General features: G+C 42.5%; 1 protein-coding gene across 1 annotated transcript in view; it reads right to left on the reverse strand.

The window, feature by feature from the left end:
• Window positions 1-6,688: 6,688 nt before the first annotated feature.
• SLC25A1 (solute carrier family 25 member 1) overlaps window positions 6,689-25,740 on the reverse strand; it is a 32,841-nt gene continuing 13,789 nt past the window's right edge. The window contains exons 2-9 of the mRNA XM_044275542.1: window positions 24,047-24,154; window positions 22,596-22,695; window positions 22,304-22,442; window positions 16,593-16,677; window positions 15,361-15,465; window positions 11,453-11,568; window positions 10,330-10,403; window positions 6,689-10,142 (exon numbers count right to left, since the gene is read on the reverse strand). Of these exons, the coding sequence (XP_044131477.1) occupies window positions 10,028-10,142; window positions 10,330-10,403; window positions 11,453-11,568; window positions 15,361-15,465; window positions 16,593-16,677; window positions 22,304-22,442; window positions 22,596-22,695; window positions 24,047-24,154 (842 nt within the window). The 3' untranslated portion in view covers window positions 6,689-10,027. The remainder of the gene's footprint in view (window positions 10,143-10,329; window positions 10,404-11,452; window positions 11,569-15,360; window positions 15,466-16,592; window positions 16,678-22,303; window positions 22,443-22,595; window positions 22,696-24,046; window positions 24,155-25,740) is intronic.

The raw sequence follows: 25,740 nt of genomic DNA on the forward strand, positions 1-25,740 counted from the left end.
TAAGGCGTCTCATGGTACGGAACGTGCTGGACTGGATTATATGAAGTTTACTGTAAACACATGGATACAAAAGGAAACAATACCACTTAGAACCAAACCAGAGTTCGTTAAATGGTTTTTTACAGTACAAATTAATTTATGAAGTTATTACCCGAAGTCTCGAAAGACTTCGCGAAGCAATAACTTCGGCTCATCGGAGCCAATACGTTCTAATTGTCACAACCAGACATCTGAGAAGCTCTGACAGATGCCTTTCAGAACCTCCTCCTTGAGCTTTCTTTGTTTTGGTTTTCAGTTCCTCATCTCGTTAGCCTCTCTCAGCTGTCATGTAGTTGGACTAATTGCATCCCTTTAAATTCCTCCCCATTAGTGTGCGGTTTATACAACTTCCTGGAGTGTGTGTGCATGCTGATCCTATTTCCCAGTCTTCTACAAGATAAGTGTTGTACATTCATTTGTGACCCTGACTCCCTCCGTGTCTAGTGTAGGGAGCCGGTGGTCGTGTCCCCTCACTATTGTAGGGTGTTCAGGTGTTATATAGTCGAGGTACGAGGATATGCGATCATCCACCATTGGGGTGTTCGCATAGGCTGAGCAGTCAGGGAGAGTGCCAGGTCTTATGCAGGGGTCTCCCTTTTGTTCCTTAGTTTTGGATCCAGTGAGTCATATATTCATTTTGCATTGTCTTGTTTCCAGTACACCTTCCGTGACACTAATACTGTGCGGAGCTCCTGCTCTGTACAGTATTGGAACTACTATTATGCAAATCGAATTCGGATGTTTCATCCGAAGTCGATTCACTCATCCCTAGTTACTACCATTCAGGTTGTCAGCTCCTAGGCTGGAAAACCCCTTTAAATGGAGTCTGTCACCTACATAACAATTGATTATATAGCTCTGTGGGAGGCAAGATATGCAAATTACCTATCGCAAGTGCCCAGTGGCAGCGAGTGTGCTGCAAATGCCCACTGCTCCCCGCTTTTACTTGAGCCTGACTCCTCCCCTCTGTATCGTTCGGCCAGCCCTGTATCCATGTGGCGTCATTTTCATTCATAATCTAGTACCTGTGCGCTTCACCGCCGGGCCCGGGCATGCGCAGTACATTGCCCACTGTGGGCAGAGGCATTCTGATATGCAGTGCACATGTGACGGTTAAGTAAACAGTAACTGGCGCGTGCACACCGCAAATCAGTATGCCTCTGCCCACAGTGGGCAATGTACTGCGCATGTCCGGGCCCGGCGGGGAAGCGCACAGGAGCTGGATTATGAATGGAGATGAAAATAACGCCGCAAGGATACATAAAATCAATAGAGATGAGCGAATTTCATATTTTGAAATTCGTTCACGCTTCGTTTGGTGGTGATAGCAGACTTGCGTTATGGATTCCGTTACCATGGACCATAACGCAATTCTATGATGGAATGCATAACAGAATGCCTTTGGAGGCATTCCGTAATAATAGAAGTCTATGGGCTGCAAAACTGATCCGTCCCGTTTCCGTTATCCAGGGGAGTTCCGTTTCTGTTATGCAGGAGAGGACAGATGGTTCATTGCCCCTTGCTCTTTCCTCTTTGGCTCCATTCCTCACCATGCTCTTATCTCATGCATGCCCTCATCTCCCGCCTGGACTACTGCAACATTCTTCTCTGTGGTCTCCCATCTAGCACTCTAGTTCCCTTCCAATCTATTCTATTCCACCTCTTCCCCCATTACTCCTCTGCCAATCCCTTCACTGGCTCCTCATTGCCCAGCGAATTCAGTTTAAAATACTAACAATTACATATAAGGCCGTCCACAACCTGTCCTCTGTGTACATCCCCACACATCATTTCCTATTCTCTCAAGACCTCCTCCTCAGTTCTCCTCTCATCTGTTCCTCACACAATCAACCACAAGATTTCTCACATGCCTCGCCCCTACTCTGGAACTCACTACCCCAGTATATCAGACTCTCCCCCAACATCAAAACCTTCAAAAGTAACCTGAAGAAAACCTAACTCTTCAGGAAAGGCTACCACCTGCAATAAGCATGCTGGCACCCACAGCCAGATATGCAGCCTTTATTAAAAACATATAAAAACATAAAACAGAAAAACAATCAAGTCTTTACAAATTGAGGAATCGGCTAAGTGAAAAAGGGGTAGGCAGAAACCGTTGCCCATGGTAGGTTGGTTGGGCAAGTGCTCCATATAGCTGAGAGGGGCCAGCTACTGTGGATGATGGGCCAGGCTGCCCATGAGTGAGTTAGGGGCCCATGATTGTGTCTATTTTGTGTAATTTGTTGGGGCACCTGTGGACCCTGAATGTGGCGGGGACTAGACATGTAGACATTGCTGCGCCAACTTTCTAGCGCAGCAGGCTTATTCGGTGGCGTGGCTGCCTCCAGAACTATCCAGATAGCAGATTGGATTCTAAATATACGTTCTGCAGGCAGACTCCGCAAGAAAGGTGCTAGGCTTCTAGCATAAAGATCAAAATGATCTTCCGGGGGGGATGTGTAACTGCCTCAGCAGGGCGCAGTGTTCTGTGGCGGCGGCCACGTAATGGCAAACTTGGGGGGGGGGGGCACAGCGGAGTCTGGGGGCTGAGAGCTGGTGGAGTTGGTCAGCCCTTCACCACTTTGTTCAGGACCTTCACATGCCGGAGGCTCTTCATTGCATGTCCTGGAGTCTTCAGCACTACTGTGTTCAGGCTCCTCCTCAAGGTTGGCCTCCGTTCTTTAAAAAAAAAAAAAAAGGTCATTTAATATATGACCATACGAATATGTACCCAAATAAATATTATAATATTACTAGCATCAGCAAAATACTTTTCCAAAATATCACTAGTTTAAACCAGACCGATCAACACTCGGAACATGTGTTCTTTCATTACTTCATGTATTACCCATTTAATAGCATATCTGGAACTTCCATTGTGAAATGCTCAATGTTGTGCCATTCCTTTATGTGAAAAATAGAAGTTATGAATGAATTGCTTATATCATTGGGGTTGTGTACATGCACACCTAAACATGGCAGCACTGATTGGATACAATGAGTGTGTGCAGATACACCACCACTACTTGGTAACACCCCTCTGAACCCTTTAATTATTGAAGTGTAAAATAGCCATTTAAAGGGGTTCTGCTGTTATTTCAAACTGATGATCTATCCTTTGTATAGATCATCACCTTCTGATCTGCGGGGGTCCAACACCCAGGACCACCGCCGAACAGATGCTGAGGATCTATACCAAGGATAGATCATCAGTTTAAAAAAACTGCAGAAACCATTTATTTATAACTTCTAGAAGGAATAATAAAGCAACGACACTACATAAAGAGTTATAAGAATATATGCTCAAGAATTTTGACGACATGGGGAACACATAAAGCTAATTTAAACGCCAGGTCAGGAGTACTGACAGGTCATGTTTAATGAAGCAACATATTACATATGTGGTCATGCAGCTACATTATGGAACTTAGAAGTGCTTTGCAAATAATCCAATTCCACTTGCAATATTTTCGGATTGCTTGCTAGCGGCAACTATGACATTTCTAATTACCCACATAGTACACATACAGTGTGTACTGATAAACAGGTTGTCATCATTGGTTATAATGTTGGTCCTTATAACGGTATGGCCTTTTCCTCGAAGTGCCGGAGCCACTGCATCCTTGCAGAATTCACTTACGGAATTGGTCCCGGCGGCTCCTCCAGCGACTCTTTACTTCAGAAACTTGTAATAAAAATGGAAATAAATAAAAATGACCACAAATTACAGAGGATACCGTATGCCATGTGCTATGCCGAAAGGGAGGACAGATATAATCACACATGTATAGATTGTCCAGTTTTTACTTACCAAGCCTCTCCTGTCTGTGGGCATTCCTACTGTCCCAAACATTGCTTGGGCAATTTCTGCCCAAGCTTCTTCTTTCTTGGAACGGTCCAGGTATTCGGCAGACCCAATATCCCAAATACATGGCCACTCCTTCACCATGCTGATCAATTTGGGGATATCCATATCTTTTGGGGCATCTTTACTTTGGCTCCGCAAGAGAAGTCTCACAAGTAATACCTCTCCCCTGCAGTGCCTGCAGACTGACACCTTTGAAGTTCACTTCCTGTCTTTCAAATCCATTCCCTGTTGCCAAGTTACTTGCGTTTACAACGCAACGCAACAATCTGGATGCAATGCGCTTTTCACTGAAGCCCCATTCTCTTCTATGCGGCCTGAGTTGCGTGAAAAATGCAGAATATAGAGCATGCTGTGATTTTCACGAATCACTGCTCATGTGCAGAGCCCTCTAGAAGTGAATGGGTCTGGATTCAGTGCGGGTGCAATGCGTTCACCTCACGCATCGCACCCGCGTGGAAATCTCGCCCGTCTGAAAGAGGCCTTAGACTTTGCATCCCAGTCCAGCCAGCATCATTGTGGCTTAGAGGATCCTCATCACTGGCACGTGACAGTAACTTCATACTATGCTTTTACATTATGAGCTGGGATGGTACAGCTTCAGTTGTATTTCTTGCTCCCTCTCACACATTTATACATCCCTTCGATTTCTCAGTTTTAAACAGAAATATGTAATTGTATATATAAAAGCCACGTTCACCAAGGCGTTATTTTCATTGTTCTGCTCAGTTATAAGCACAGAATGCTGAAAATAACAGAAGAGCAAAATGGACACAAGCAATTGAATATAAGGGGTGTCCATCGTTTTATTTTTTTTTGTCATGCAACCAGCTACAGTATTATATACATATACAAGTCATTCTGGTGGAATCTGCGAAGGAGGCTTTTAACGGAGCCTCCAACACAGAAGTGAACGCAGCCTAAAGTCTGCACTGAACCGCTACAGTTGACAGCTGAATAAGTATTACTCAGACTATCCTAAAAATTCTACCTCTTCAGACCTCCTGATTCACCATATCATTCCACTTCATTGGGCTCGTGTTGACATCACGCTATCCAAAAAGAATAAGTGGATGAAATTCACGAAATGTGTAAGCTCGAGGAATTACCATGCTGGGGACATCACACCCACAATAAATTCTCTAAAATCTGGCAACCCTAGATGCAGTGGATGAGGAACAGAAGCGCAATTTCTTCCAGCGGTTTTCTTCTTTTCGGTCTGACCATATCCTTTAGCGCTTTTTCTTAACATTGATAAATCTGGTCTAATTTCACCAAATATGCTTGATAAAATAATGAATATGTAAATTTTGGTTATGTTCATTATCAGACAAGATTTTGGATACCCTTCTGCCTCCATAGTTTCTGTCCTGGCATTAAATTATTCACAACGTATCTAATTTTGTTTCACATATGACTCTACCATCATGTTTTGCATCCAGCACTCTGCTCCTGCTTAGGGCTCATGCACACAGCCGTTGTGCAGCAGTTCCAATGCACGGGCAACGTTCGTGCGGCGGCCGGGACGGATCGAGACCCATTCAACTTGACTCCGTAGTGCTTCCGATCCGTGCTTCCGTTCCGCACATCTCCGGGTTTTCGGACCCATTCGAGTGAATGGGTCCGCATCTGTGATGCGGGATGCACACGGCCGGTGCCCCGTGTAATGCGGAATCGCCGTATGCGGGCCGCACAACGGCCTGTGTGCTTGAGCCCTTACTTTGTATGCAGTTTTTTTTTTAACCAGTTCAAGACCAGGTCATGTACCACCCTTCCTGACCAGATGCACTTTCTCCTTTTTTAGGACATGGTCTTTGACAGCCACTTTTTCTCCGTTTAGTTATGTAAATCATTTTTCGCCTTTTTCAGTGACATATGGGGCTTATTTTTTTGTTTTAAAAAAGGAGATTTTTGTATACCTTACCAGTAAACTCTCTTTCTGGCTCTTCATTGGGGGACACAGGAACCAAGGGGATTACTATGTCCTCTAGGAGGCGTTGACACTAGTAAAAGCTGTTAGCTCCTCCCCCGGCAGCTATACCCCCTCCAGCCTGGAGAGAGAGCTTCAGTTTTTTCTAGTGTCAATAGGAGGCAAGACCTCCTATTTTTTTGTAATAGCACAAAGTGCAACTAAAATACTAAATTATGTCTTCTTTCTGTAATGGTCATTTCAAAATAGGGAGATATATAGTTTAGAGTCGCCAGAGACGGGGCTAGAAGCTACAGTGTAGCGTTTGTATTTATCTTTTTATTTGTAAGTATTTTTACTTTACTACACGTTGTGCTTTCCCCCCCCCCCCCCCCATAATGTCATAGAAGACCTACTGTATGAGGGTATTTAACTTGACATACAAGTCCCAGTTACACAGGGAAAACATCCCTCTGAGAGGTCACACAATGCTGTCCAGCCTCACTGTAGAGCTGATCTGGGTCTGCTAAGACCCAGCAGCTTGTACATATATCCAGCCCCAGTGTTCATATGACCACTAGGACTGGAGCAGGAAGCATTGCCACTTCCAGATCTGTATCTGGTGCTCATTGAGCACTGTGTATAAATGATGGAGAAGGCAGGGACACTTAAATAAAATAAAAAAAATCATCCTTGCCTTCTCTATGGAGAGCCCAGCTGTCACTAGCAGCGGACAGCTGTTAAGTCTGCAAAGAAGTTCCAGAGTGTTAAGTTAAAGGAGGACCCCAAAAGGTCTTCAAGTGGATTAAAAAAAACTTCTAACTAAAGCATAAATATATGTGGGAGTTTATTACAAATAGCACATCACTCAAGAGTCTGTAGACACAAAAGTTTTTTTAATAACCTTGGTAGTAAATAATTATTTTGGTTTGAACTGTAATATGAGACATGTATATATACCAGTAGAGCATCAATTACAGCAGCTGTAATGTAAACTTAAAACATTCAAGTATCGGCTTTAAAAAAAAGTCTGTCAGCAGTTTTGACCATGTTTTTACTATTAGGAGTAGTGTGAGTATGAACTTTTATTCTTCCAGGTTGTGCTCCTGCAAGTTTCCTGAAGGCGATAAATCACTATGAAATGCTTCCCACAGTGAACTGCTTCACAGCCCCTCCCCTCTGAGTTACAGCTGAAGTATTCAACCAGGTGACTGCTACAGCCATCACTCATTGCAGAGGGGAGGGGCAATGAAGCAACTTAATGCAGAAAGCAGTTCACAGTGAAGCTCACCCCCCAGGCACCTGCTGGTTCACAACCTGGCAGAATAAAAGTTCATATTCACACTACCCCTGATCATAAAAGCTCCACAAGATGTATGTTTGTACTGCTCTTCCCAGTGAAAACTGCTGACAGACTCCCTTTAACAAATAAAAATGGAATATAAGTGTCTTAGGGAATATTGGCTGCCAGCACAGTGCCTCAACCAGTTGTGAAAATATGGCATGTACTTTTACAAGATAAGCTTGATCCCAGCTTATGATGATATTCTTCCACCATCATGTTGTGGATTGCAAATCCAGACAGAAAATAAAATGTGGCCTTATCTTGTCTGCACTGTACATTTGCAGAGGCACAAGGAAGAGAACTATGGCATGTATTGCAATTAAACATACACAACAGCATCACCTTCCTAATACACACAGGCACAAAATAGGCTCTATACATATAAATATATATATATACCACAAATACATACCATTAGTCAGACATACCATACATTGCAATGTACTTCATATGCTATACACTTATACTGATTTCTCCTATGTACAGATGATGGAGCTATATATTTTAAGAAATCTCATGAGCAATGTGTATCAGCTCCAAACATAACTAAATGGTATTATTTTGCATGTGTCAGCCTCTTCATTTAGCACAGAAGTAACTAATACAGTAAGTCTTAAAGGGAACCTGTCTTCTCCTGTATGTGGTATACTGTAATGACAACCCCTCTGTCACTGCTGTGATGGCATTCAGTACTTTTACAGCAGCAGCACATGCCAGTGCAGAGAAAAACGAGTCCGATGCCTCGTGCTGTCTGTGCCTTCCCCAGATGATGACTGACAATTTTCTTTCCTGTTAAGCTTAAAGGGGTTCGCCTGGCTTTTAATATTGATGACCTATCCTCAGGATAGGTCATCAATATCAGATCAGCGGGGGTCCGACACCCACACCTATCAGCTGTATAAGGAGACGGCGCGCGCAATGTGCATGTGCCATGTCCCTTCTCTCTTCCTGCTCTCCGCTGTATGTCTATGGAAAAGCAGCAGCACATAGGAAGAGAGACGGCACGTGCACACTGCGTGCGCTGTCTCCCTGTGCAGCTGATCGGCGGGGTTGTCGCGTGTCAGACCCCCGCCAATCTGATATTGATGACCTATCCTGAGGATAGGTCATCAATATTAAAAGCCTGGCGATCCCCTTTAAGAAAACTGTCATTTATCATCCAGAGGCAGTGGCAGCATGTGCGGTCCGACTCCTCTCACAGCACTGGTGCACACTGCAGCCTTTGGTAGGTCAGTACTCTAAAAGTACTGAATACCATCACATCAGTGACAGATGCCTGAAATAGACTCAACAGGGAAATTTCCCAGTGGACCACCCAAGTGCTCCTCACGGTCGCTGGCCGAATACATAACGATCTGATGCTCTAAGCATTAATTAATGCATCAGGTACTTAGGCACTTGGCCAACAGCTGCAGGTGCCCTCCTAAACTAAACTGTATCAACGTCCTCAGAACGGTGATACAGCTGAATACTGTGCTGAAGGCAGCACTATTTTGGTATTTGCTTCTGCTGAGGCAGTTTATTGTGCAGAACTGTGCTATATGGTTCTGCGGGGGTGGTATTTTGTGAAGGTCCTACCTACTTCTGTTGTCCATACCTACTTGTGTTGCCCTGCCCTCTGTCAATTTGGACCCACCCATAATATAGGGCCACTTTACGTTCCCAGTCCGTCCATACACTATGCTGCCCTGCTGTGAGGCCAGCAAACAGAAGCCAACAGTTTCCCTTTAAAGATAACTAAATAAATTAGACAATTTTATTACAAATGCTTAAAAGTGTCTTTCTGCAAAGACGTTAGCAGCTTGTAACTATTTTACTGTGAAGGGTTTAACAAACAGCATTGCAAAGGCACATTCTGTCTCCCACTGGTGGCCATGTCCTAGGAATTTGGTCTCACAGCTGGAATGGTACTGTTATTTTGGCTTAAAGGCTGATATGTTGGCAGAGGTAGCTCTAATTTTATACCTCTACAGAGCACAGATGGCAATTTGGCACACATTTATAAAAAAAATAAAAATAAATGCAGGGGTGAACATTATTACACCCATAACACAGCTGAGAAAGAGAGTCTATGGGAGCATACGTATACAGGAGTAAATATACATACAGCTTTAATTGCATAGAGGAACGGGAGATGCAGTCTTCACTTGGGAACCAATGAAACCAAAAACCTTTCACACCTTAGTGCATGTCTTTCTATGTGTTCTAGAAATACTCTAAAAAATTATTCTTGAGCAATAAAAACAGCGATTTTATAAATTCATCCATATTAAAATATGAAACCATTCTTGGATACGATGTGTACTGTTACCATGGCACAGCATAGAACACAAAAAGATAAAAATAACATAATAAAATTACACCGTACCGGGAGAACATCTTCAAAGCCTATTGCGGCAGTTCACAAGCACTGTAAAAAGTAGCGTTCTGCAAGGATCGCCTTAAAAATGATAAAGTAAAAAAAGGAAATAAAAAAATAATATGCTGGTCTTTAGGACATTACCCACGGTATACAGCGTCTGGCTGTAAGCAGAGTAATAAGAGGTCATTATCGTAGGCATGAGTTAAAAAAAATTAAATAAAAAAAATATAAAAATTTGAAAACCTTTTTTTTCAAAGACAAATAAAAAGGCGAATGTATATTTACCCTTGTTAACCCCTTCACTTTTGTTGCAAGAAATGGTTCTGCAAGGCTGTTTGGCTATGGTTTCTGAATGGTGGAGGATGCCAGAAAAAAAGGGGACAATGTCTTAGGAAACTAGAGGCACTGGAGCATTTTACTACAGATTTCAGTGATTGAATGGACTCTTTGGCACCCTGAAGATCCCGTGTAGGTGGGATCCTTGGTTTATCACAATTGCTTGAAGTATCAGTCGGTCTTCCACACCTTGTTCAGCATCTTCACCACTTCATCATAGATTATAAAGACAATAGCCACGTCAAGACACACGCGTCCAAGACGAGGAACAGTCCCCTTGTAGAACCTGAAAGATGAGGGACATCAGACATTACGCCTGTACCACAACAACGTGTGGATAGCAGAACAGAAAACAAGTGTTAAAGAGGAGCAAGCAGGAAAAATGTGGAAGGGATAGAGGGGGATGTGAAAATGACAAGTCATGACAAATTGTCTCATTCACATGGCTGAATACGTAGAAATGTAACACTTACGCTCGGGGACCCTCATATTTCAGGATCTTGTAGGCACAATCCCATGTACTCTTGTATTTATGCGCTTCCAATCCCTGCAATGGAAATATGACAAATTGTTTCACAAATAAGGGACATTTAGACCAAAGCCAATGTATCTGTTTATTAGTGATGCCTTAATTAAATTATTTACATATTAAGTCTATTTTCTATGGCAGATTCCTTTTAACTCTTGCAGGATCAGGCCATTTTGCATTTCCGTTTATTTATTCCAAGCCTTCCCAGAGCCAAAGCTCAGACATATGAGAACTTTTTTTTATTTTTTATTTTTTTAGGAGGGGGAAAGACAAGTTGTACTTTCTAATGTGGTGGAAAGCTGAAAACAAAAAATTCAAATGGGTATTTTAATAGTACGAGCGTTTTGGGACACATGGTGATCTTTATTTTTTTCATTATTTATTTTTTATTATGGAGAAGGGGGGGGTGGCGATTTGATTTTTTTAATATTTTGTATAAACATTTTTACACTTTTAGATTTGATTACTTCTATAGACTTAATTTATTTAAGAATGCAGCATATGGGAGATTCAATATATTCCTATAGAGCACTGCCACCTGCAGGCCTCCATAGGAATATACCTGTAGCAGGACTCGTAGCCTTGAGCAGGCTCCAGCCTAAAACCACCAACAAATGGCTTCAATAATCCTAATGCAAAGGAGTCGTTTGGGCCCTGGGAGTGCCACTTCAAATTCCGTGGTCACAGTTGACCCTGGCATCTTAGGGGTTTAAAACATGCGATTGGAGTTATCGCCAATCACAGACATTAGCTCCGGGTGTCTGACGCCAATTCTGCTTGCGAGTGGGTGCCATTTCTAAACCTCGAAATTCGGCCATATATGTACATGGTGGTCCTGAAGGGCTTAATGCATATTGTACAAGCAAACAAATGTATAGACCTACAAAAATCCATGGTTCAAACACAGAATGCTGTCAAAACCTGCATTTTACACCTCTTTGTCACACTGAAACAGTGAAGATCATTGTGAGCTGCAGTCAATCCATTTGAGGTGACCAGTGAACTATATAGAAACAGGCCGTCACTTCTATCAGCTATTACGCAGAATTAGTGCTTGTTCACATTACCTGCATTCTAGTCTTGATCACATCCACAGGAGTGTTACCAAACACACTGGCTGCTCCAGCCGTGGCTCCAAATACACCAGTAATAAGTGGGTTCATTGGCTTGTTAGGGTTGTCACCTGTCAAAGACAAACACAGGCTGCAGAAGTCTTATCATCCACTGACAGTCATTACATAATCTCTGCCGAGGGTCTAAATCATCTCGATCTTAGTTCTTCATGTTAAATAAATATTTTTAAAAAATCTCTTGTGTGCCTTTGGCTCTAAAGTAAAAAGAATTGGGAGCCAAATAACATTTTCTGATCTACAAAACAAAATTAACATTTTTATATGTAAAATAAAGCATTATGATTGTTGAATAACCAACCTCACCAGTTATACTAAACTTTCTCTGTAGACAGACTGACTGAGTAAAAGGGCTTACATAGTGGAAACTGCAGCCACCACTAGAGGGAGCACTAACACAGAAACCAATAACAGTGTACAGTGATCTCCCCTGCACCCTCTAGGTGCAGCTGCAGGCAGTCTGTAACCAGAAAATTCACTGTTAACACCTTAATGCCGCATGTCTTTTAGATCTTACTGAATATTTTATTGTCACATTTTAAGAGCAATATTTTTTGTTGTTGATATAACGATGTGAGTGATTTTTTTTTGTGAGCAGAGTCGTATTTTTCAATGGTACCTTTTGTGGTACATATAATTTATTGATTAGCTTTACTTAAGTTAGGGAGGCAGGGGGGAGGGATGCAAAAAAGAAAAACCAAAAACACGATTTTGGCTTTTTGCATATTTTCCCTGTTGTAAAAATTACAAGCTATCTTTATTCTAAGGGTCGGTCTGAAGAAGGCAATAAGAAAGTAAGTGTAAGTATTTTTTTGGTAAAAATATATATTTTTGTAGATTTTTATTAGTATGTTGCTGTATCTTCACCTTTCTGTCAATGTAGCAGTATGAGGGCTTGTTGCTTTGCGACACAGGTTGCAGATTTTATTTCTAGTATTTTGGAGTACTTATAATTTATTGATCTTATTTTTAATTTTTTTTAAATGGAGGGAGCTGGGTTTGGAAAAAAAACAAAACAAAACAGCAGCTCCACAGTTTTTTTTTTACCTTTCTGTTTACCAGTTAACTTTATTCTATGGGTCATGGTGATGGCACCAAAAAAATTGCAAAAAATTTAATTATTAAACGTTTTTATTTCATTTTAGTTGGGGGGGATCATTATAAAAACTTTATTAAACTTAGGCCTGCCATAGTAAAACAGGCCCCCCTGCAACAATATTGCAGGGGTAATGGGTGCTAGAGGGAGCTCCCTCCCTCCGATAAACACCTTAGATGAGGCAGTCGCTATCGACCACAGCATCTAAGGTGGTAATACGACCTAGAAAACAACTTGACTGATTTCCAAACAGTGCCCTTTGGCCGAAGCGGATAGTATCAGCCTCGGAATTTGGATTGCTTAGCGCACAGAATAAGCCTCCTCAAAGGCTGCTGAAAAAAAAAAAAAAAATAAAATAATAAATCACATGAAAAACAGAAAATAAGAGCCTATAGTAAAAGATACTAGCTAACAGGAGTGGATATTTAATTGCCGCAAACAAGTTTGCACTAAAACTTTAAACTAGGGCTGCACGATATGGTAATTTTTTGCGATTGCGATTAGGGCCCTAAAAATTGCGATAACGATATGCGATGTGATGCAATATTTTAAGGGAATTGTGCTAGAGGTCTATTTGCTTGGATGTTCAAGGCAAAAGCACACCCAAATTACTGATAATGCTGAAATGTAGTTATGCTTAACTCAAGAACTGAAATGCACAGTGTTTTTCAAAATAAAACATCTTTTACTAAATTAAATAACATATTTGCATTACTGCAAAAGTACAAAATACAAAACTTGCCATTTTCTTAATAGCACTGCACAGAACAGATAAATAGAATAAATAGAAGCACATTTGTTCATTAAAATAACGACTTGCCTCCAGCCCCTCCTCCCTCCCCGCACTGTAACTGATGTATCGCCGGCCGCGCTGTGCAACATCCGTGTCAGCCACGTAAAAAGTCAACCATCGCTTTATAAGACGCACTGCCATTTCCCCCCCAAATAAGTTAGTCTTATAAAGCGAAAAACATGGTAATACAATTGCAACATTTTTGGGTCGGCCAATTGGCGATTGCGATATGGCGATTTATTGCGATTGCTTTGGCGATCTATTATGCAGGCCTACTATAAACTATGTCAAAACCAGATCCAGATTATAATACTTCATATAGTCTTTTAGGCAGCACATACCACAGCCTAGGGGCTCATTCACACGACCGCGCCGTGTTTTGCGGTCCGCAAATTGCAGATCTGCAAAACACAGATGCCGCCCGTGGGCATTCCACAATTTGCAGAATGGAACAGGCAGCCCATTATAGAAATACCTATTTTATCCACAAAACGGACAAGAATAGGACATGTTGTATCTTTTTTGCAGGGCCGCGGAACGGAGCAACAGATGCGGACAACACACGGAATGCTGTCCGCATCTTTTGCAGCCCCACTGAAAGGAATAGGTGCGAATGAGCCCTAACTTTGATTTTGGACGATGTAACACATTATGACATTAGAAGCAAGTCCTTGGCCATTTACTCTTTATTACTGGCTAACAAATTAATATTTCAAACATTTCTGGTTGACCACTGTAATTTTTTGATATTCATTGGTTGTAACATATGGATTAAAAGGTACGTATTACAGGCATTTTTAGCAGAGACTGATCCAACATGTTATGTGGCTTTATCCATGAATATAGTATACTTCATACTGCTTCATTATTGACTTCAATGTATACAGTAAGCTCACAAAGTCCTCATGATGGCTGCAGGCATTAAGTGCCTTGTATTAACTTTCTCTACATGATAAATGCCATTTGCTGAAGTGCCACAACCCCTTTAGGGTTCAGTTCCCCACAATACCCCATTAGCCACTAGACACTAATACACCTCTCCTCTTCATCTGGGAACTGTGGCATTAGTATGAATGCTAATAAAAATCAATTTACTGTAAAGTTGATGAGCTTATAACATAGGGCGCTAAAATTATTTCCAGAGATGTCCCAGAAGCACATTGCTGTTTGTTGGCCACAAAGCAGGAAACAGAGATTGCTTAGCGCTTCTACAATAATGAGATGCAAGGGAAGTCAAATAGACTGACACCTGAAATCCCCCCCCCTAAACTACAGTAATCTGTGAATAGTTGAAAAGACACCTATTTCCAATGTGCGATTTTTATAGCCCCTCACAATCCTCTGCTTTGTGGCTGCAAATAGGCCAGACAATATATGAAGACTCCTGAGCATGCGCTCATAATGGAGGGGACTCCAGGACTGTGCTCTAAGGGCCATGCTCAGCACTCACAGGATGGCCCATAGCGCACAATGGAGCAATGCAAGTGAGTTTAAAGGGAACCTGTCACCGGGATTTTATGTATAGAGCTGAGGACATGGGTTGCTAGATGGCCACTAGCACATCCGCAATACCCAGTCCCCATAGCTCTGTGTGCTTTTATTGTGTAAAAAAACTGATTTGATACATATGCAAATTAACCTGAGATGAGTCCTGTCCCTGACTCATCTCACATACAGGACTCATCTCAGGTTAATTTGCATATGTATCAAATCAGTTTTTTTTACACAATAAAAGCACACAGAGCTATGGGGACTGGGTATTGCGGATGTGCTAGTGGCCATCTAGCAACCCATGTCCTCAGCTCTATACACAAAATCCCGGTGACAGGTTCCCTTTAAAGACAAATATGACAGATCGGAAAAATTATTCACTGCTTACTCAAATTTGGGGGGGGGGGGCCTATGCTGATGGTGTCTCTTTGAATATAAAGCAAAAAAACGCCTTTTGTGGTTTACCTCTATACCAGTTTCTTAGGGAGGTCATTACAAAGAAGCGGATAGCCTGGTTAGATCCTTGCTTGAGGATTGTAGCTGTGAGACCTTGATATGTCCCTTTTATACCTAGTGAAAAAGAAACGGTTACTGAAGAAGTGGGAACACGGCGATTCACTCCACACCAACTTATGATGATAACAAATCTTTCCCATTTTAGAGATCTAAAATACATGATACAAATGTAATAGATTAAAGAGTCACTCTACTTTTACACTATTTAATTTAATAGAGAATAGTGTAAATAGCTCATTTCTATATATTTTTTTAAAACATGCCTGCCTCCACCTTAAAAAAAGATGTAAAGTCATGGCCACTAAGGGTCTCCCTTCCATCTTAGTTGCAGTCTATTGCCTATTGTCAGGCAAGATCCATTCCTAGAAACAGAAGACGGTAAAGGGCAAGTAGGGGCGTCTCAGTGCTAGCTGAGATTGTGAGCCTGAAAAAAGAACTGCTTCTACACAGCTTGTGAAGTTCATAGGAGCCTTTCCATATGTGTGATCCCTCCCTTCTTATATGTTCTATGAGCTTCTGAGCTGAAAACAAACATAGTGGGAAGTTAGGAAGAGGACATTACAGCAGTACAGTGCTGGAAGATTCCACAGAAGGTAGACACCCCCCTGCTTCTGGGAGAAATGCATCTAGCTATGCAGCAGGTGAGGGGGGGGGGGGGGAAATTAGGCTGAAAAACACATTAGGGAAGACCAAAAAGATGTATTCCTTCACATTTATGATTGTACAAAGAAGCATGGACATTATGCAAGCTTTGAAATCTCAGGTACGCTTTAAGTCATTTTGTAAACAGATGTTTAACTAGTGTACATAATGAGAACCCCCTCTGCTTAATTAGAATATAGAATAAGAGTTTTTATAGCCAAAGCCAGGAATGGATCATTAATGCAAGACATGTATAAAGAAACCCTGGGGCTTCTCTATTTGAATCCATTCCTTACTTTGCTTTCAAAAACTTCACAAAAAACCTGAACGTGGAAATCCAGCTTAATGGAGAACCTCACACAAGTCAAAATGTATGGAAAATATCTCATCAGTAAAAGAAAACAGATTCTAGAAGTCAGTGTCAATGTATGGATGATAGGTTGCATTTAACAACTAAACAAACCGACATCTTCTGGTCCTATGCTACCAGTATTTGATATATTCTGTTCAGACGAGGAGGAAGGAACAGATGGCAATACCTTCGACACGAATGATCTCCCTCACTCCATGAAAAAATCCTCTGTATTTTGGGTTCGGAGAGCACTGATCATGAATAAACTTTACCTGTACAAAGACAGAATAATAGATTTATTACTGCCAGTCCAGTAAAACATATTACAGCTCTGTAGACATGTAATGCCCAGCACGAGAAACTGGGTGGTGTCCCTTCACATTTACCTCAAACACCATACTGCTCTCATCCAGTGACTGTGGCATTTACTAATATTGCCTAAGTCCGAGAGGAGGAGATTACAACCATTGGACCACACGGATAGCACATCCTATAATCATCCCGGAGACCATTTATAAGTTACATATAGAAATTCCCTACATAAACGTTGAGTGACTAAATATTATTTATATCGTACTGATCTTGTTGTAGCTATATTATAGCTAAAAGCTTCAATCAAACTTCTGCGGTTTGCTATTGGAAACAGTCAAAAATCCTGTCAGCAGAGACTTCCCTAACAAGTTAGCAGTGTGCTCTTGGAGCGACCATCAGCTGCTAACTTGTTAGATGAACTTCAACTACGAAGATGCACGCGGGTGGACCGACACCCTACAGTGAAGCAGCCTACCGCAGTTCAGCAATCCCTACTGCGTATGGGGCTCTGAAGCAGACGGATGGTCACGGCACCTCTGCTAACAAAGCTGCATCAGCAAAAAAAAAGGCTTAAATTTTCACAGGAAGCGTCAGAATTGGACCTCCGCTGATTGGCAAAGGGTTGCCTTCTCCGACAAGTCATATTTTTACCTTCATCGAACACCCTGCAACCATTGCTGAAAGAGCACAAGCTGGTGGTGGCAGCGTTATGGGTCTGGGGCATTCTCTGGGTTCACTCATCCATGTGGAAGACACTCTCAACTGATTTGGGCATGAATATATCCTTGCAGATCATGTACACCCATACATGCGGATTGTCTTCCCTGGGGTGAATGTAATCTTCCAGCAAGACAATGTGACCTGTCAGACAGTTAGAAACGTCCGACATTGGTTGGAAGAGCATAACTAAGACTTCCAAGACCTCCACTGTTGTGGATCCTGACACAAATCCTCCTGGTCTCTGACGTTTTTGATTTTTGTATCTTGCTTTATACCCTTGTGCTATTTATCAGTAAAGACAAAGAAAAACCGCAGCACTCCTTGCCATGGTGAAAATTATAGAGTCTTTGTCAAACATCTTGATCACTGAATGTTGAACAAAATGTTAAAAAAAAAAAAAAAAAAAAAAAAAAAAACACTATACAGATACATTTTATTGAATAATTCAGTGGCTTTGCAAAATTCTTAATTACATACAATTATAAAAGTATTCAGATCCAAATGCTGGTTAGAAAACTGTAGCATATTTTTCGTGGGACAACCTCTTTGAATAAACAGTTTTGATTTAAAAAAAAAAAAGCTACAAATACATGGTGGATTTTTTTTAAAGTGTATTTTGCTGTGTGAACAAGATATGACTTGTTGCCGTTTGTTATTGGCCATTCAGTTTGCCTAATAACAAACAGCAGTGAGTTAGCACTTATTTCATTAGTGAACTACACAGACTTTTAGCCACGTGGCAACTGCTACATGGGACACCACCCTCAAAGAAACTTTCAGTGTATTAAGGATACTTGAAAACTGGATTTGAGAAACACTGGTTGAGGGTGTATTCATATGTGCAGTAATGTGCTGAAGCTGTGGCAATCTGTAAAGAGATCGCTAGTTTGTTGGATAAGGAGGGAGTTAACAAAGATGACATACATATGCTGGGACATGCAAGTAGAAAGACCATTCTTCAACATCATACATCCTTTGGGGCCTCATGACTAATACATGTTTTCATAGCATAACATTGTGCAATTTCTCATAATGAACACTAGGTGGCACTAGAATACAAGAAGTAGTACATAAAGTGCGCTGATGTATGAAAGTGTGGAAACGTTGGGTTAAATGGAGGTAAATGTTTAGAGAACAGCATACAAACTTGGGGTTTTATGAAAGAACCAGCTCAGTTTTTTTTTTGAAAGAACCAGCTCCAGAACATTTTCCTAGAACTATGGGCAAGATAAAAAAAAAAAAAAAAAATAGTACAAAACAAACAGTGGAGACTACAGTGGAGATTTATCAAACTAGTGTAAAGTAGAACTGACTTTGTTGCCCACAGCAACCAGTCAGATTCCTCTTTCCATTTTTCACAGCTCCTTTGGAAAATGAAAGGTGGAATCTGATTGGTTGCTATAGGCAACTAAGCCAGTTCTACTTTACTCCAGTGTGATAAATCTCCCCCCTCCAGCTTTAATTTTCAAGGTTTACATATAACAGATTCAACTTCATTGTTAGGGACCACTGCTCCACTTTATTGCATCAGTTTTTATAACTCTACACTTTTGTCTATGGAAAACTGATTTTGTACATACATCTAAAGGGGTTGTCCCACAAAAAATATTCTACAATTTTCAAATCAGCACCTGGATCTGAATTCTTTGTACCTGGATGTAATGAAACATTTAGTTTGGCCACTCAGTTATTCAATAAAATGTATCTGTGTAGCGCCACTTGCTGTTCGTTTTTTTTCTTATTTCTTTGGCTCACCGAGATAACTGCACATGCTCAGGTTCATTCTGCAACTGCTACCCGAGCTGTGATTGGGAGAGAGTTGTGGCAGAAAGGACATGCCCTCTGATCTGTCAGCTTGATATAAAGTCTGACTTTCATTTTTTACATTAACTATTAGTGACCACCCATACGCCTTACGCGGCAGTCACTAAGGGGCCCTGTGCAGTGGGGAGCAGGGGCCCGGCTCTAACAGCCCGGACCGGCAGGAGTGCCGATCCGAGCTGTTTAACACTTTACATGCCGCGGGCAATGGCCCGCTGCATCATGTAAAGCGGTGACAGAGTGAGTGGACTACCTCTGTCTCCCATCAGCACCCCGCAAATGTGATCGTGGGGTGCCGATGTGTGTGAAGGCTGGCTGGGGTCTATGAAGGCCCCAAGCCAGCCTTGATTAGTTTCCAGCAGGCGCCATTAAATGGCGCCTTTAAAAACTGCAACTATAACAAGCCCTCATAAAGCTATATAGACGGAAAAATAAAAAAAGTTATAGCTCTTGGAACGTGACGATGAAAAAAAAGGAACAAAAACGCTTGGTTAGTAAGGCCCAAAACAGGCTGGTCACTAAGGGGTTAATCATGGGATAACCCTTTTAAATAGGTTGTCCGGTTTCGTTATATTGGTAAATTATCCTCAGGACAGGTCATCAAATAGGTGGGGGTCCGACTCCTGGCACCCCTGCCGATCAGCTGTCTGAGGAGACTGGGTGAGCGCTGCGTTCTCTTTAGGCGGAGTAGCTGTAATTACACTGCTCTACTGCTGCAGGCGAGCAGGTAAACGGTCAAGAGGTCATAAATATAAGAAAACCTTTAATGGTGATATGCCAACAGTCAATGTGCTAAATTAATTTTATTTAATCCCTCTCCACCAACATGTGAAATCAGATCCTCCTGACTGATTTGATTGATAGGTCCAGGCAGTGGTAAAGCAGCAAGGTAGGGGATGGCCACGGAAAGGAGCGGAGCTTGGGTGCAACAAGAACAATGGTTACGCCCTCATTGCACCAAAGGCCTAATCTGCATATTTAAAAAAAGGTATCATAACTCGAAAAAGTAGCCTCAGATCAGCAAAAGAAAAACAAGGTTTTAATCAGGTGAACCACAGCTATGTGTCTAGTTGGAAAGCAAGGTCACTGGTGACAGATTCCCTTTACCGCAGTAAAGATGCAGAGTTAGTAGCTGCACGGAGATTGTGAGTGTCAGTGACAGCCAGGCTCCTCATGGAGAAGGAACAATGTTTTTTTACCGTCCCTGCATTCTTAGGCTACTTTCACACTTGCGCTTGATCGGATCCGTTCTGAACGGATCCGATCATATTAATGCAGACGGAGGCTCCGTTCAGTACGGATCCGTCTGCATTAATAACTTTAAAAAATTTCGCAAGTGCGCAAGTAGCCTGCGCGGATCCGTTCAGACTTTCAATGTAAAGTCAATGGGGGACGGATCCGCTTGAAGATTGAGCCATATGGTGACCTCTTCAAGCGGATCCGTTCCCATTGACTTACATTGTAAGTCTGGACGGATCCGCACGCCTCCGCACGGCCAGGCGGACAGCTGAACGCTGCAAGCAGCGTTCAGCTGTCCGCCTGTCCGTGCGGAGGCGAGCGGAGCGGAGGCTGAACGCCGCCAGACTGATGCAGTCTGAGCGGATCCGCTCCATTCAGACTGCATCAGGGCTGGACGGAGGCGTTCGGGTCCGCTCGTGAGCTCCTTCAAACGGAACTCACGAGCGGACCGACGAACGCTAGTGTGAAAGTAGCCTTAGTCACTTTTTAAATAGAGCTCGATGATGCCGTTCCGTGCTCCGGTCCTACCAATCATGTGATCACTGGTACCGGTTAACTGCAGGAGCGCTGGGTCTTAGCGGCAGTCTTAAATCTAATACTACTACATTTTTTAGGCTACTTTCACACTAGCGTTTCTATTTTCCGGTATTGAAATCAGTCATAGGGTCTCAATACCGGAAAAAAACGCTTCAGTTTTGTCTCCATTTATTGTCAATGGGAACAAAACGTAACTGAACAGAACGGAATGCTCCAAAATGCATTCCGTTCTCATACCGGAGAGCAAACCGCAACGAACCGCGCTGGATTTTTCCTGAGCCCTGCCGGATAATGCTAGTGTGAAAGTAGCCTTAGTGGACTTTGGTCCTGCATAGTTCTTTGTTGGTTTGTGTGCATATGTTCATGTATTTGGGACCTCTTGTTTTTATGAAATCTCTGATATGTCATCCACTGGTACCACTCCACTCTAAGCTTTAAAAAAAAAAAAAAGTGACTAGTAGAAACATGGACAACTAGTATCAAGAGAACAGGAGCCGAGCTGTCACAACTCTGGATGGCTGCTTTGATTGCCTCCATCTATATTAAACATTTCCTGACAACAACTGTGTCATGCCCTCAAAGGGGTTATCCCATCTTAGACAATGGGGGCATATCGCTAGGATATGCCCCCATTGTCTGATAGGTGCAGGTCCCACCTCTGGGACCTGCACCTACAAGGAGAACGGAGCTGAGAAAGTTGAGGAGGGGGGTGCACTGCGCATGCGCAGCCGCCCTCCATTCATTTCTATGGAGCCGCCGAAAATAGCCGAGCACTGGCTCGGCTATTTCCGTCGGCCCCATAGAAATGAATGGGAGCGGTGGCCGCGCATGCGCAGTGCGCTCCCATTCACTTCAATGGGAGAGGTGGGGAGCTGCACCTGGTGGTGGACGGACCACGGGAAACCCGGAGTCCTCCAGCCACAACTCTCCCCGGCTCTGTTCTCCTTGTAGGTGTGGGTCCCAGAGGTGCTAGCGATATGCCCCCATTGTCGAAGATGGGATAACCGCTTTAAATCCATTTTTGGTTCCATTGAGTTTTCAGAAAAAAGGAATACACGCTAATAGACTCCTGACCTGTGACTGTCTACCTGTTGTAAATCTGTTGTAGATTTACCGGTTGTAAATCTACAACACACAACACCCTGATATTCAAAGGCGTTCAGGGAATGCTGGGGGTTGAGGCTTTGCAAACAGCTGGAGAGTCACAGGTTTGGGACCCCTAGAGTAATGTGTTTTAGTTTCTGAAGACAAATGTATAGGGGAGCTCACCTTAATAGTTTCCATAGGGCAGACCACCACAATAGCCTCAGCCACACCAGCCCCCAGGCCGCACACTAAACTGCGCTTACTGTCCAGCTTCCCTTGTGCATCTCGCATCTGATTACTAAGGAATTCAAACATCCCAAACCTGTAAGGTAAGATATAATAATGAAACAAAAGTTACATGCAAGAAAAGAAGCCACTGAGCGGGGGAGAGAGAAAATAATGACGGGGATAGTTATCTTATGGACGGAAAAAAAAGTGCATTGAAGGCAAAATTGTAAGTCTGTGAGATATTTACCTTACAGCTGCCTTTGGAATGGAACCATAGAGTAGAGAACTGAGCCCCCGGTACAGCCCCTTCACCCCATGACCCTGCACTGTCTGCTTCACACAGTCCCCTAAAAAGAGTAAAGGGGTGAAATAAATTATACCAGACTGTAATAATCTTTTTATAGTAATACTACCAAAAAATGTAAAGGGACATTTTTGGGACTAAGATATTGAGGATAGATATCACATCAGTGAGGGGGGGGGGGGGGGGGCAACACCCAGCACCCCCACCAATCAGCTTTTCGCAATTCCAGAGTGTATGAATTCGGAACACCACAGCTATGTACACCATGTGGTGGCCGTTCTGGTGTACTGAAGTTCTGCTGGATGCTGGCACAGCTGAAAATGGCTGATGGGGGTGTCGGGAGTCACACTCCAACCAATCAGATCTCAGATGATCTATCCTGGAAAAAAGTCCTTTGATTAAAATCTATTGCGGTTTCCATCCATTTTCCACAATGAAATCCGTGATCAACACGCCAATAGCTTTCCATTGACTTTCATGGAAAAAAAAAACACCATGTGCACACACACTAAATGGAGATCCGCTTCTGAAGTGGCATGTCATTTCTTAGAATTGGATTTTGTAGTGAAGTCAGTGGAGAAACAGAAAAAGAAAAAAAAAAAAAAAAAAAAAAAACGCTAGCAGTGCTTCCACCACTAAAAATGCTTCTTAATTATCCCATCAAAGGGTTGGATAAGAAAAACACTGGTAAAAACGCTTCTAAAACCTCTTCCAAATCCTCAACCAAAAACTCTTCTAAAACGCTTGTAAATACTACTCTAAATCCACCACCAAATTAAAAATCTGCCACCACCTACTGATTTTTCTACCGCGAGCGGCCGAGTGAACCTAGCCTCACGATTCACCACCTAATCCCTACAGGCACACATACTGAGGCACATTTATCAAGCTCGCCTGTTTTTAGGTGTAAAGTTAGGCAGGCTTATTTCATTCGGCTGTCTTTCTTTTGCAGAGTATTTATAAAAAAAAAAAAAAAGCACACAGCACTTCATGAATTAGACGGGGCGTATTTTATTAGTCTGACCTCAGGTGGCTGTTTTTCAGTTAGGTTCATATTCACTTAGACCGGTCTAATGCATTTGCTTATGAAAAAAGTTGCATCTGTGCAGAGAAAAAAGTCGCATGTCTCCCAGAAAGGGTGAATTTTTATGCATAAAAGTCGCACTTCACCACTGAAAACAAATGAAGAAAAGTACACCAGCCCTGGAGTGGAGTAGAAATTAGGCGTAGAACAAGGCGCACCTACATAAATAGCTCGGAAAAAAGCCACAAACCTTCTGAATATTTTCAGTAGTAAATGTAAAAAAAAAAAAAAAAAAAACGTCTAAAATTGCATTTTTTCAGACTAAAAACAGGCACAAACACTTGAATAAATGTGCCCCGTTGTTACTCACATATTCCCCGGTATCTTGGGGGGTTAGCCTTCTCGTCTAGCTGCAGCTGGGTCTTGACATATTCTGTGGGAAATGTGATGCAGATCTCTATTCCACCAGCAATACCTCCTGTAGAGAGAAGACAATATAGACAGTTACGGCAACATTGCCTACTAGATTTCAGACATATTTCTTACTCCTAATCAAGGTAAAACCAGCCAATGCAATAATCTGATCTATACTACAAGAAAGGAATTCAAGAGGGGCCTGGATGTATTTCTGGAGCGTAATATTACAGGCTATGGCTACTGATTTGGCAATCAGTGTGAGTGAGGAAAATTAGCTTCTACCTCAGTTTTTTTTTTTTTTTTTCCTCTGGATCAAGTTGCGGGATAACAGGTTGAACTGGATGGACAGATGTCTTTTTTCGGCCTTATATACTATGTTACTAAAAATTCATGAAAATCCCTATATTTATAAAGCCCAACTCTCAATTTACTAGCTCAGGACAAAATGGCAGCACCTGTCATTCATAGATAGCAACTAGAAAGTAGTAAAAGTGATCCAACTTACACATCAAACATATAAAAGAAAATGATGGAAACTTGTAAACTCACTAGTATAGTATATATCCTACATGTCATACAAACAATGAATATATACTGCAGTACAAGTCTATGCAATGGGAGTTTAGCCGCAGTCCACTACACAGTGATAAGAGCATTCTGCTTCCGGCCGAAAGTCAGACCCCCACCAATCTGATAGACCTATGCTGGGGATAGGTCATCAATATCTAGGGAATGAAAAAACCCTTTAAAGTGAAGCTGTCACACTGAAGTCATCTCACAGCGCAGAAGGAGCTGAGCAGACTGATCTTTCTAAAGGACAGGTTTGTGGGCCAAGATTCAGTGGGACTCATTTACTAAGACAGGCTTTTTACGCTGGTCTTAGTTTCCCCCATGCATCTCGTCATAAATTAGCATAATCTGTGGCAGTCCTTGCGTCCCAGGAATAAATGTTAGTAAATTCCACGGGGCTGGAGTCCCGTCCCCTGCCTGGTCCTTGACAAGCTCCCACCACGCCAAACTGGCGGTCATGGCGTAAAACCAGCCCTGCTACTAAATACTGTTATTGTATGGGGAATACAAGAAGCTGCTAAAACAGACATGTCAGGAGAGGTGACGGGTCCTCTTCAAGGAGGACCTGTCATCATGATCAGCCCCATTAAAGCAGGTACACTGCCTGGTAAGGTTGATCCTGCTTAAATACAATAATGCCTGCTTTGTGAAAATTGTTTGCGGTGTGCCGTGAGATTTCCCTACCCTCGTCACTTCCTGCTGCGACGCGGCCGCACTGGACATGACATTCCAGCTTTGCAAGGAGGTGTGCCGCGCCGACGCACAACGATGGGTAGGGAAATTTCACAGCAGAGTTAGCTGGACACTGGCCGACACTGTGCATGCGCCGGGAGCCTCACCAGCGGTTAGGGTAGGGAAAAATTACGGGCCAGTGCGCAAGCGCGGCTAACTACAGAACATCCATCCGATCACCGCACATGCGCAGAGTGGGGGTAGAATCTCTCTACCACTCAGTAGAACGGAACAGCGGCATTACAGAGACAAAAGACTTATTGTTTATGCAAATTAGGGCTTCAGTGCACTGAGGGACTATACCCTGCCCATTGGGGCACCGGGGCCTTTGCTCGGGAACACTGC

Source organism: Bufo gargarizans, chromosome 1 (genome assembly GCF_014858855.1).
Source record: "Bufo gargarizans isolate SCDJY-AF-19 chromosome 1, ASM1485885v1, whole genome shotgun sequence".
NCBI lineage: Eukaryota > Metazoa > Chordata > Amphibia > Anura > Bufonidae > Bufo > Bufo gargarizans.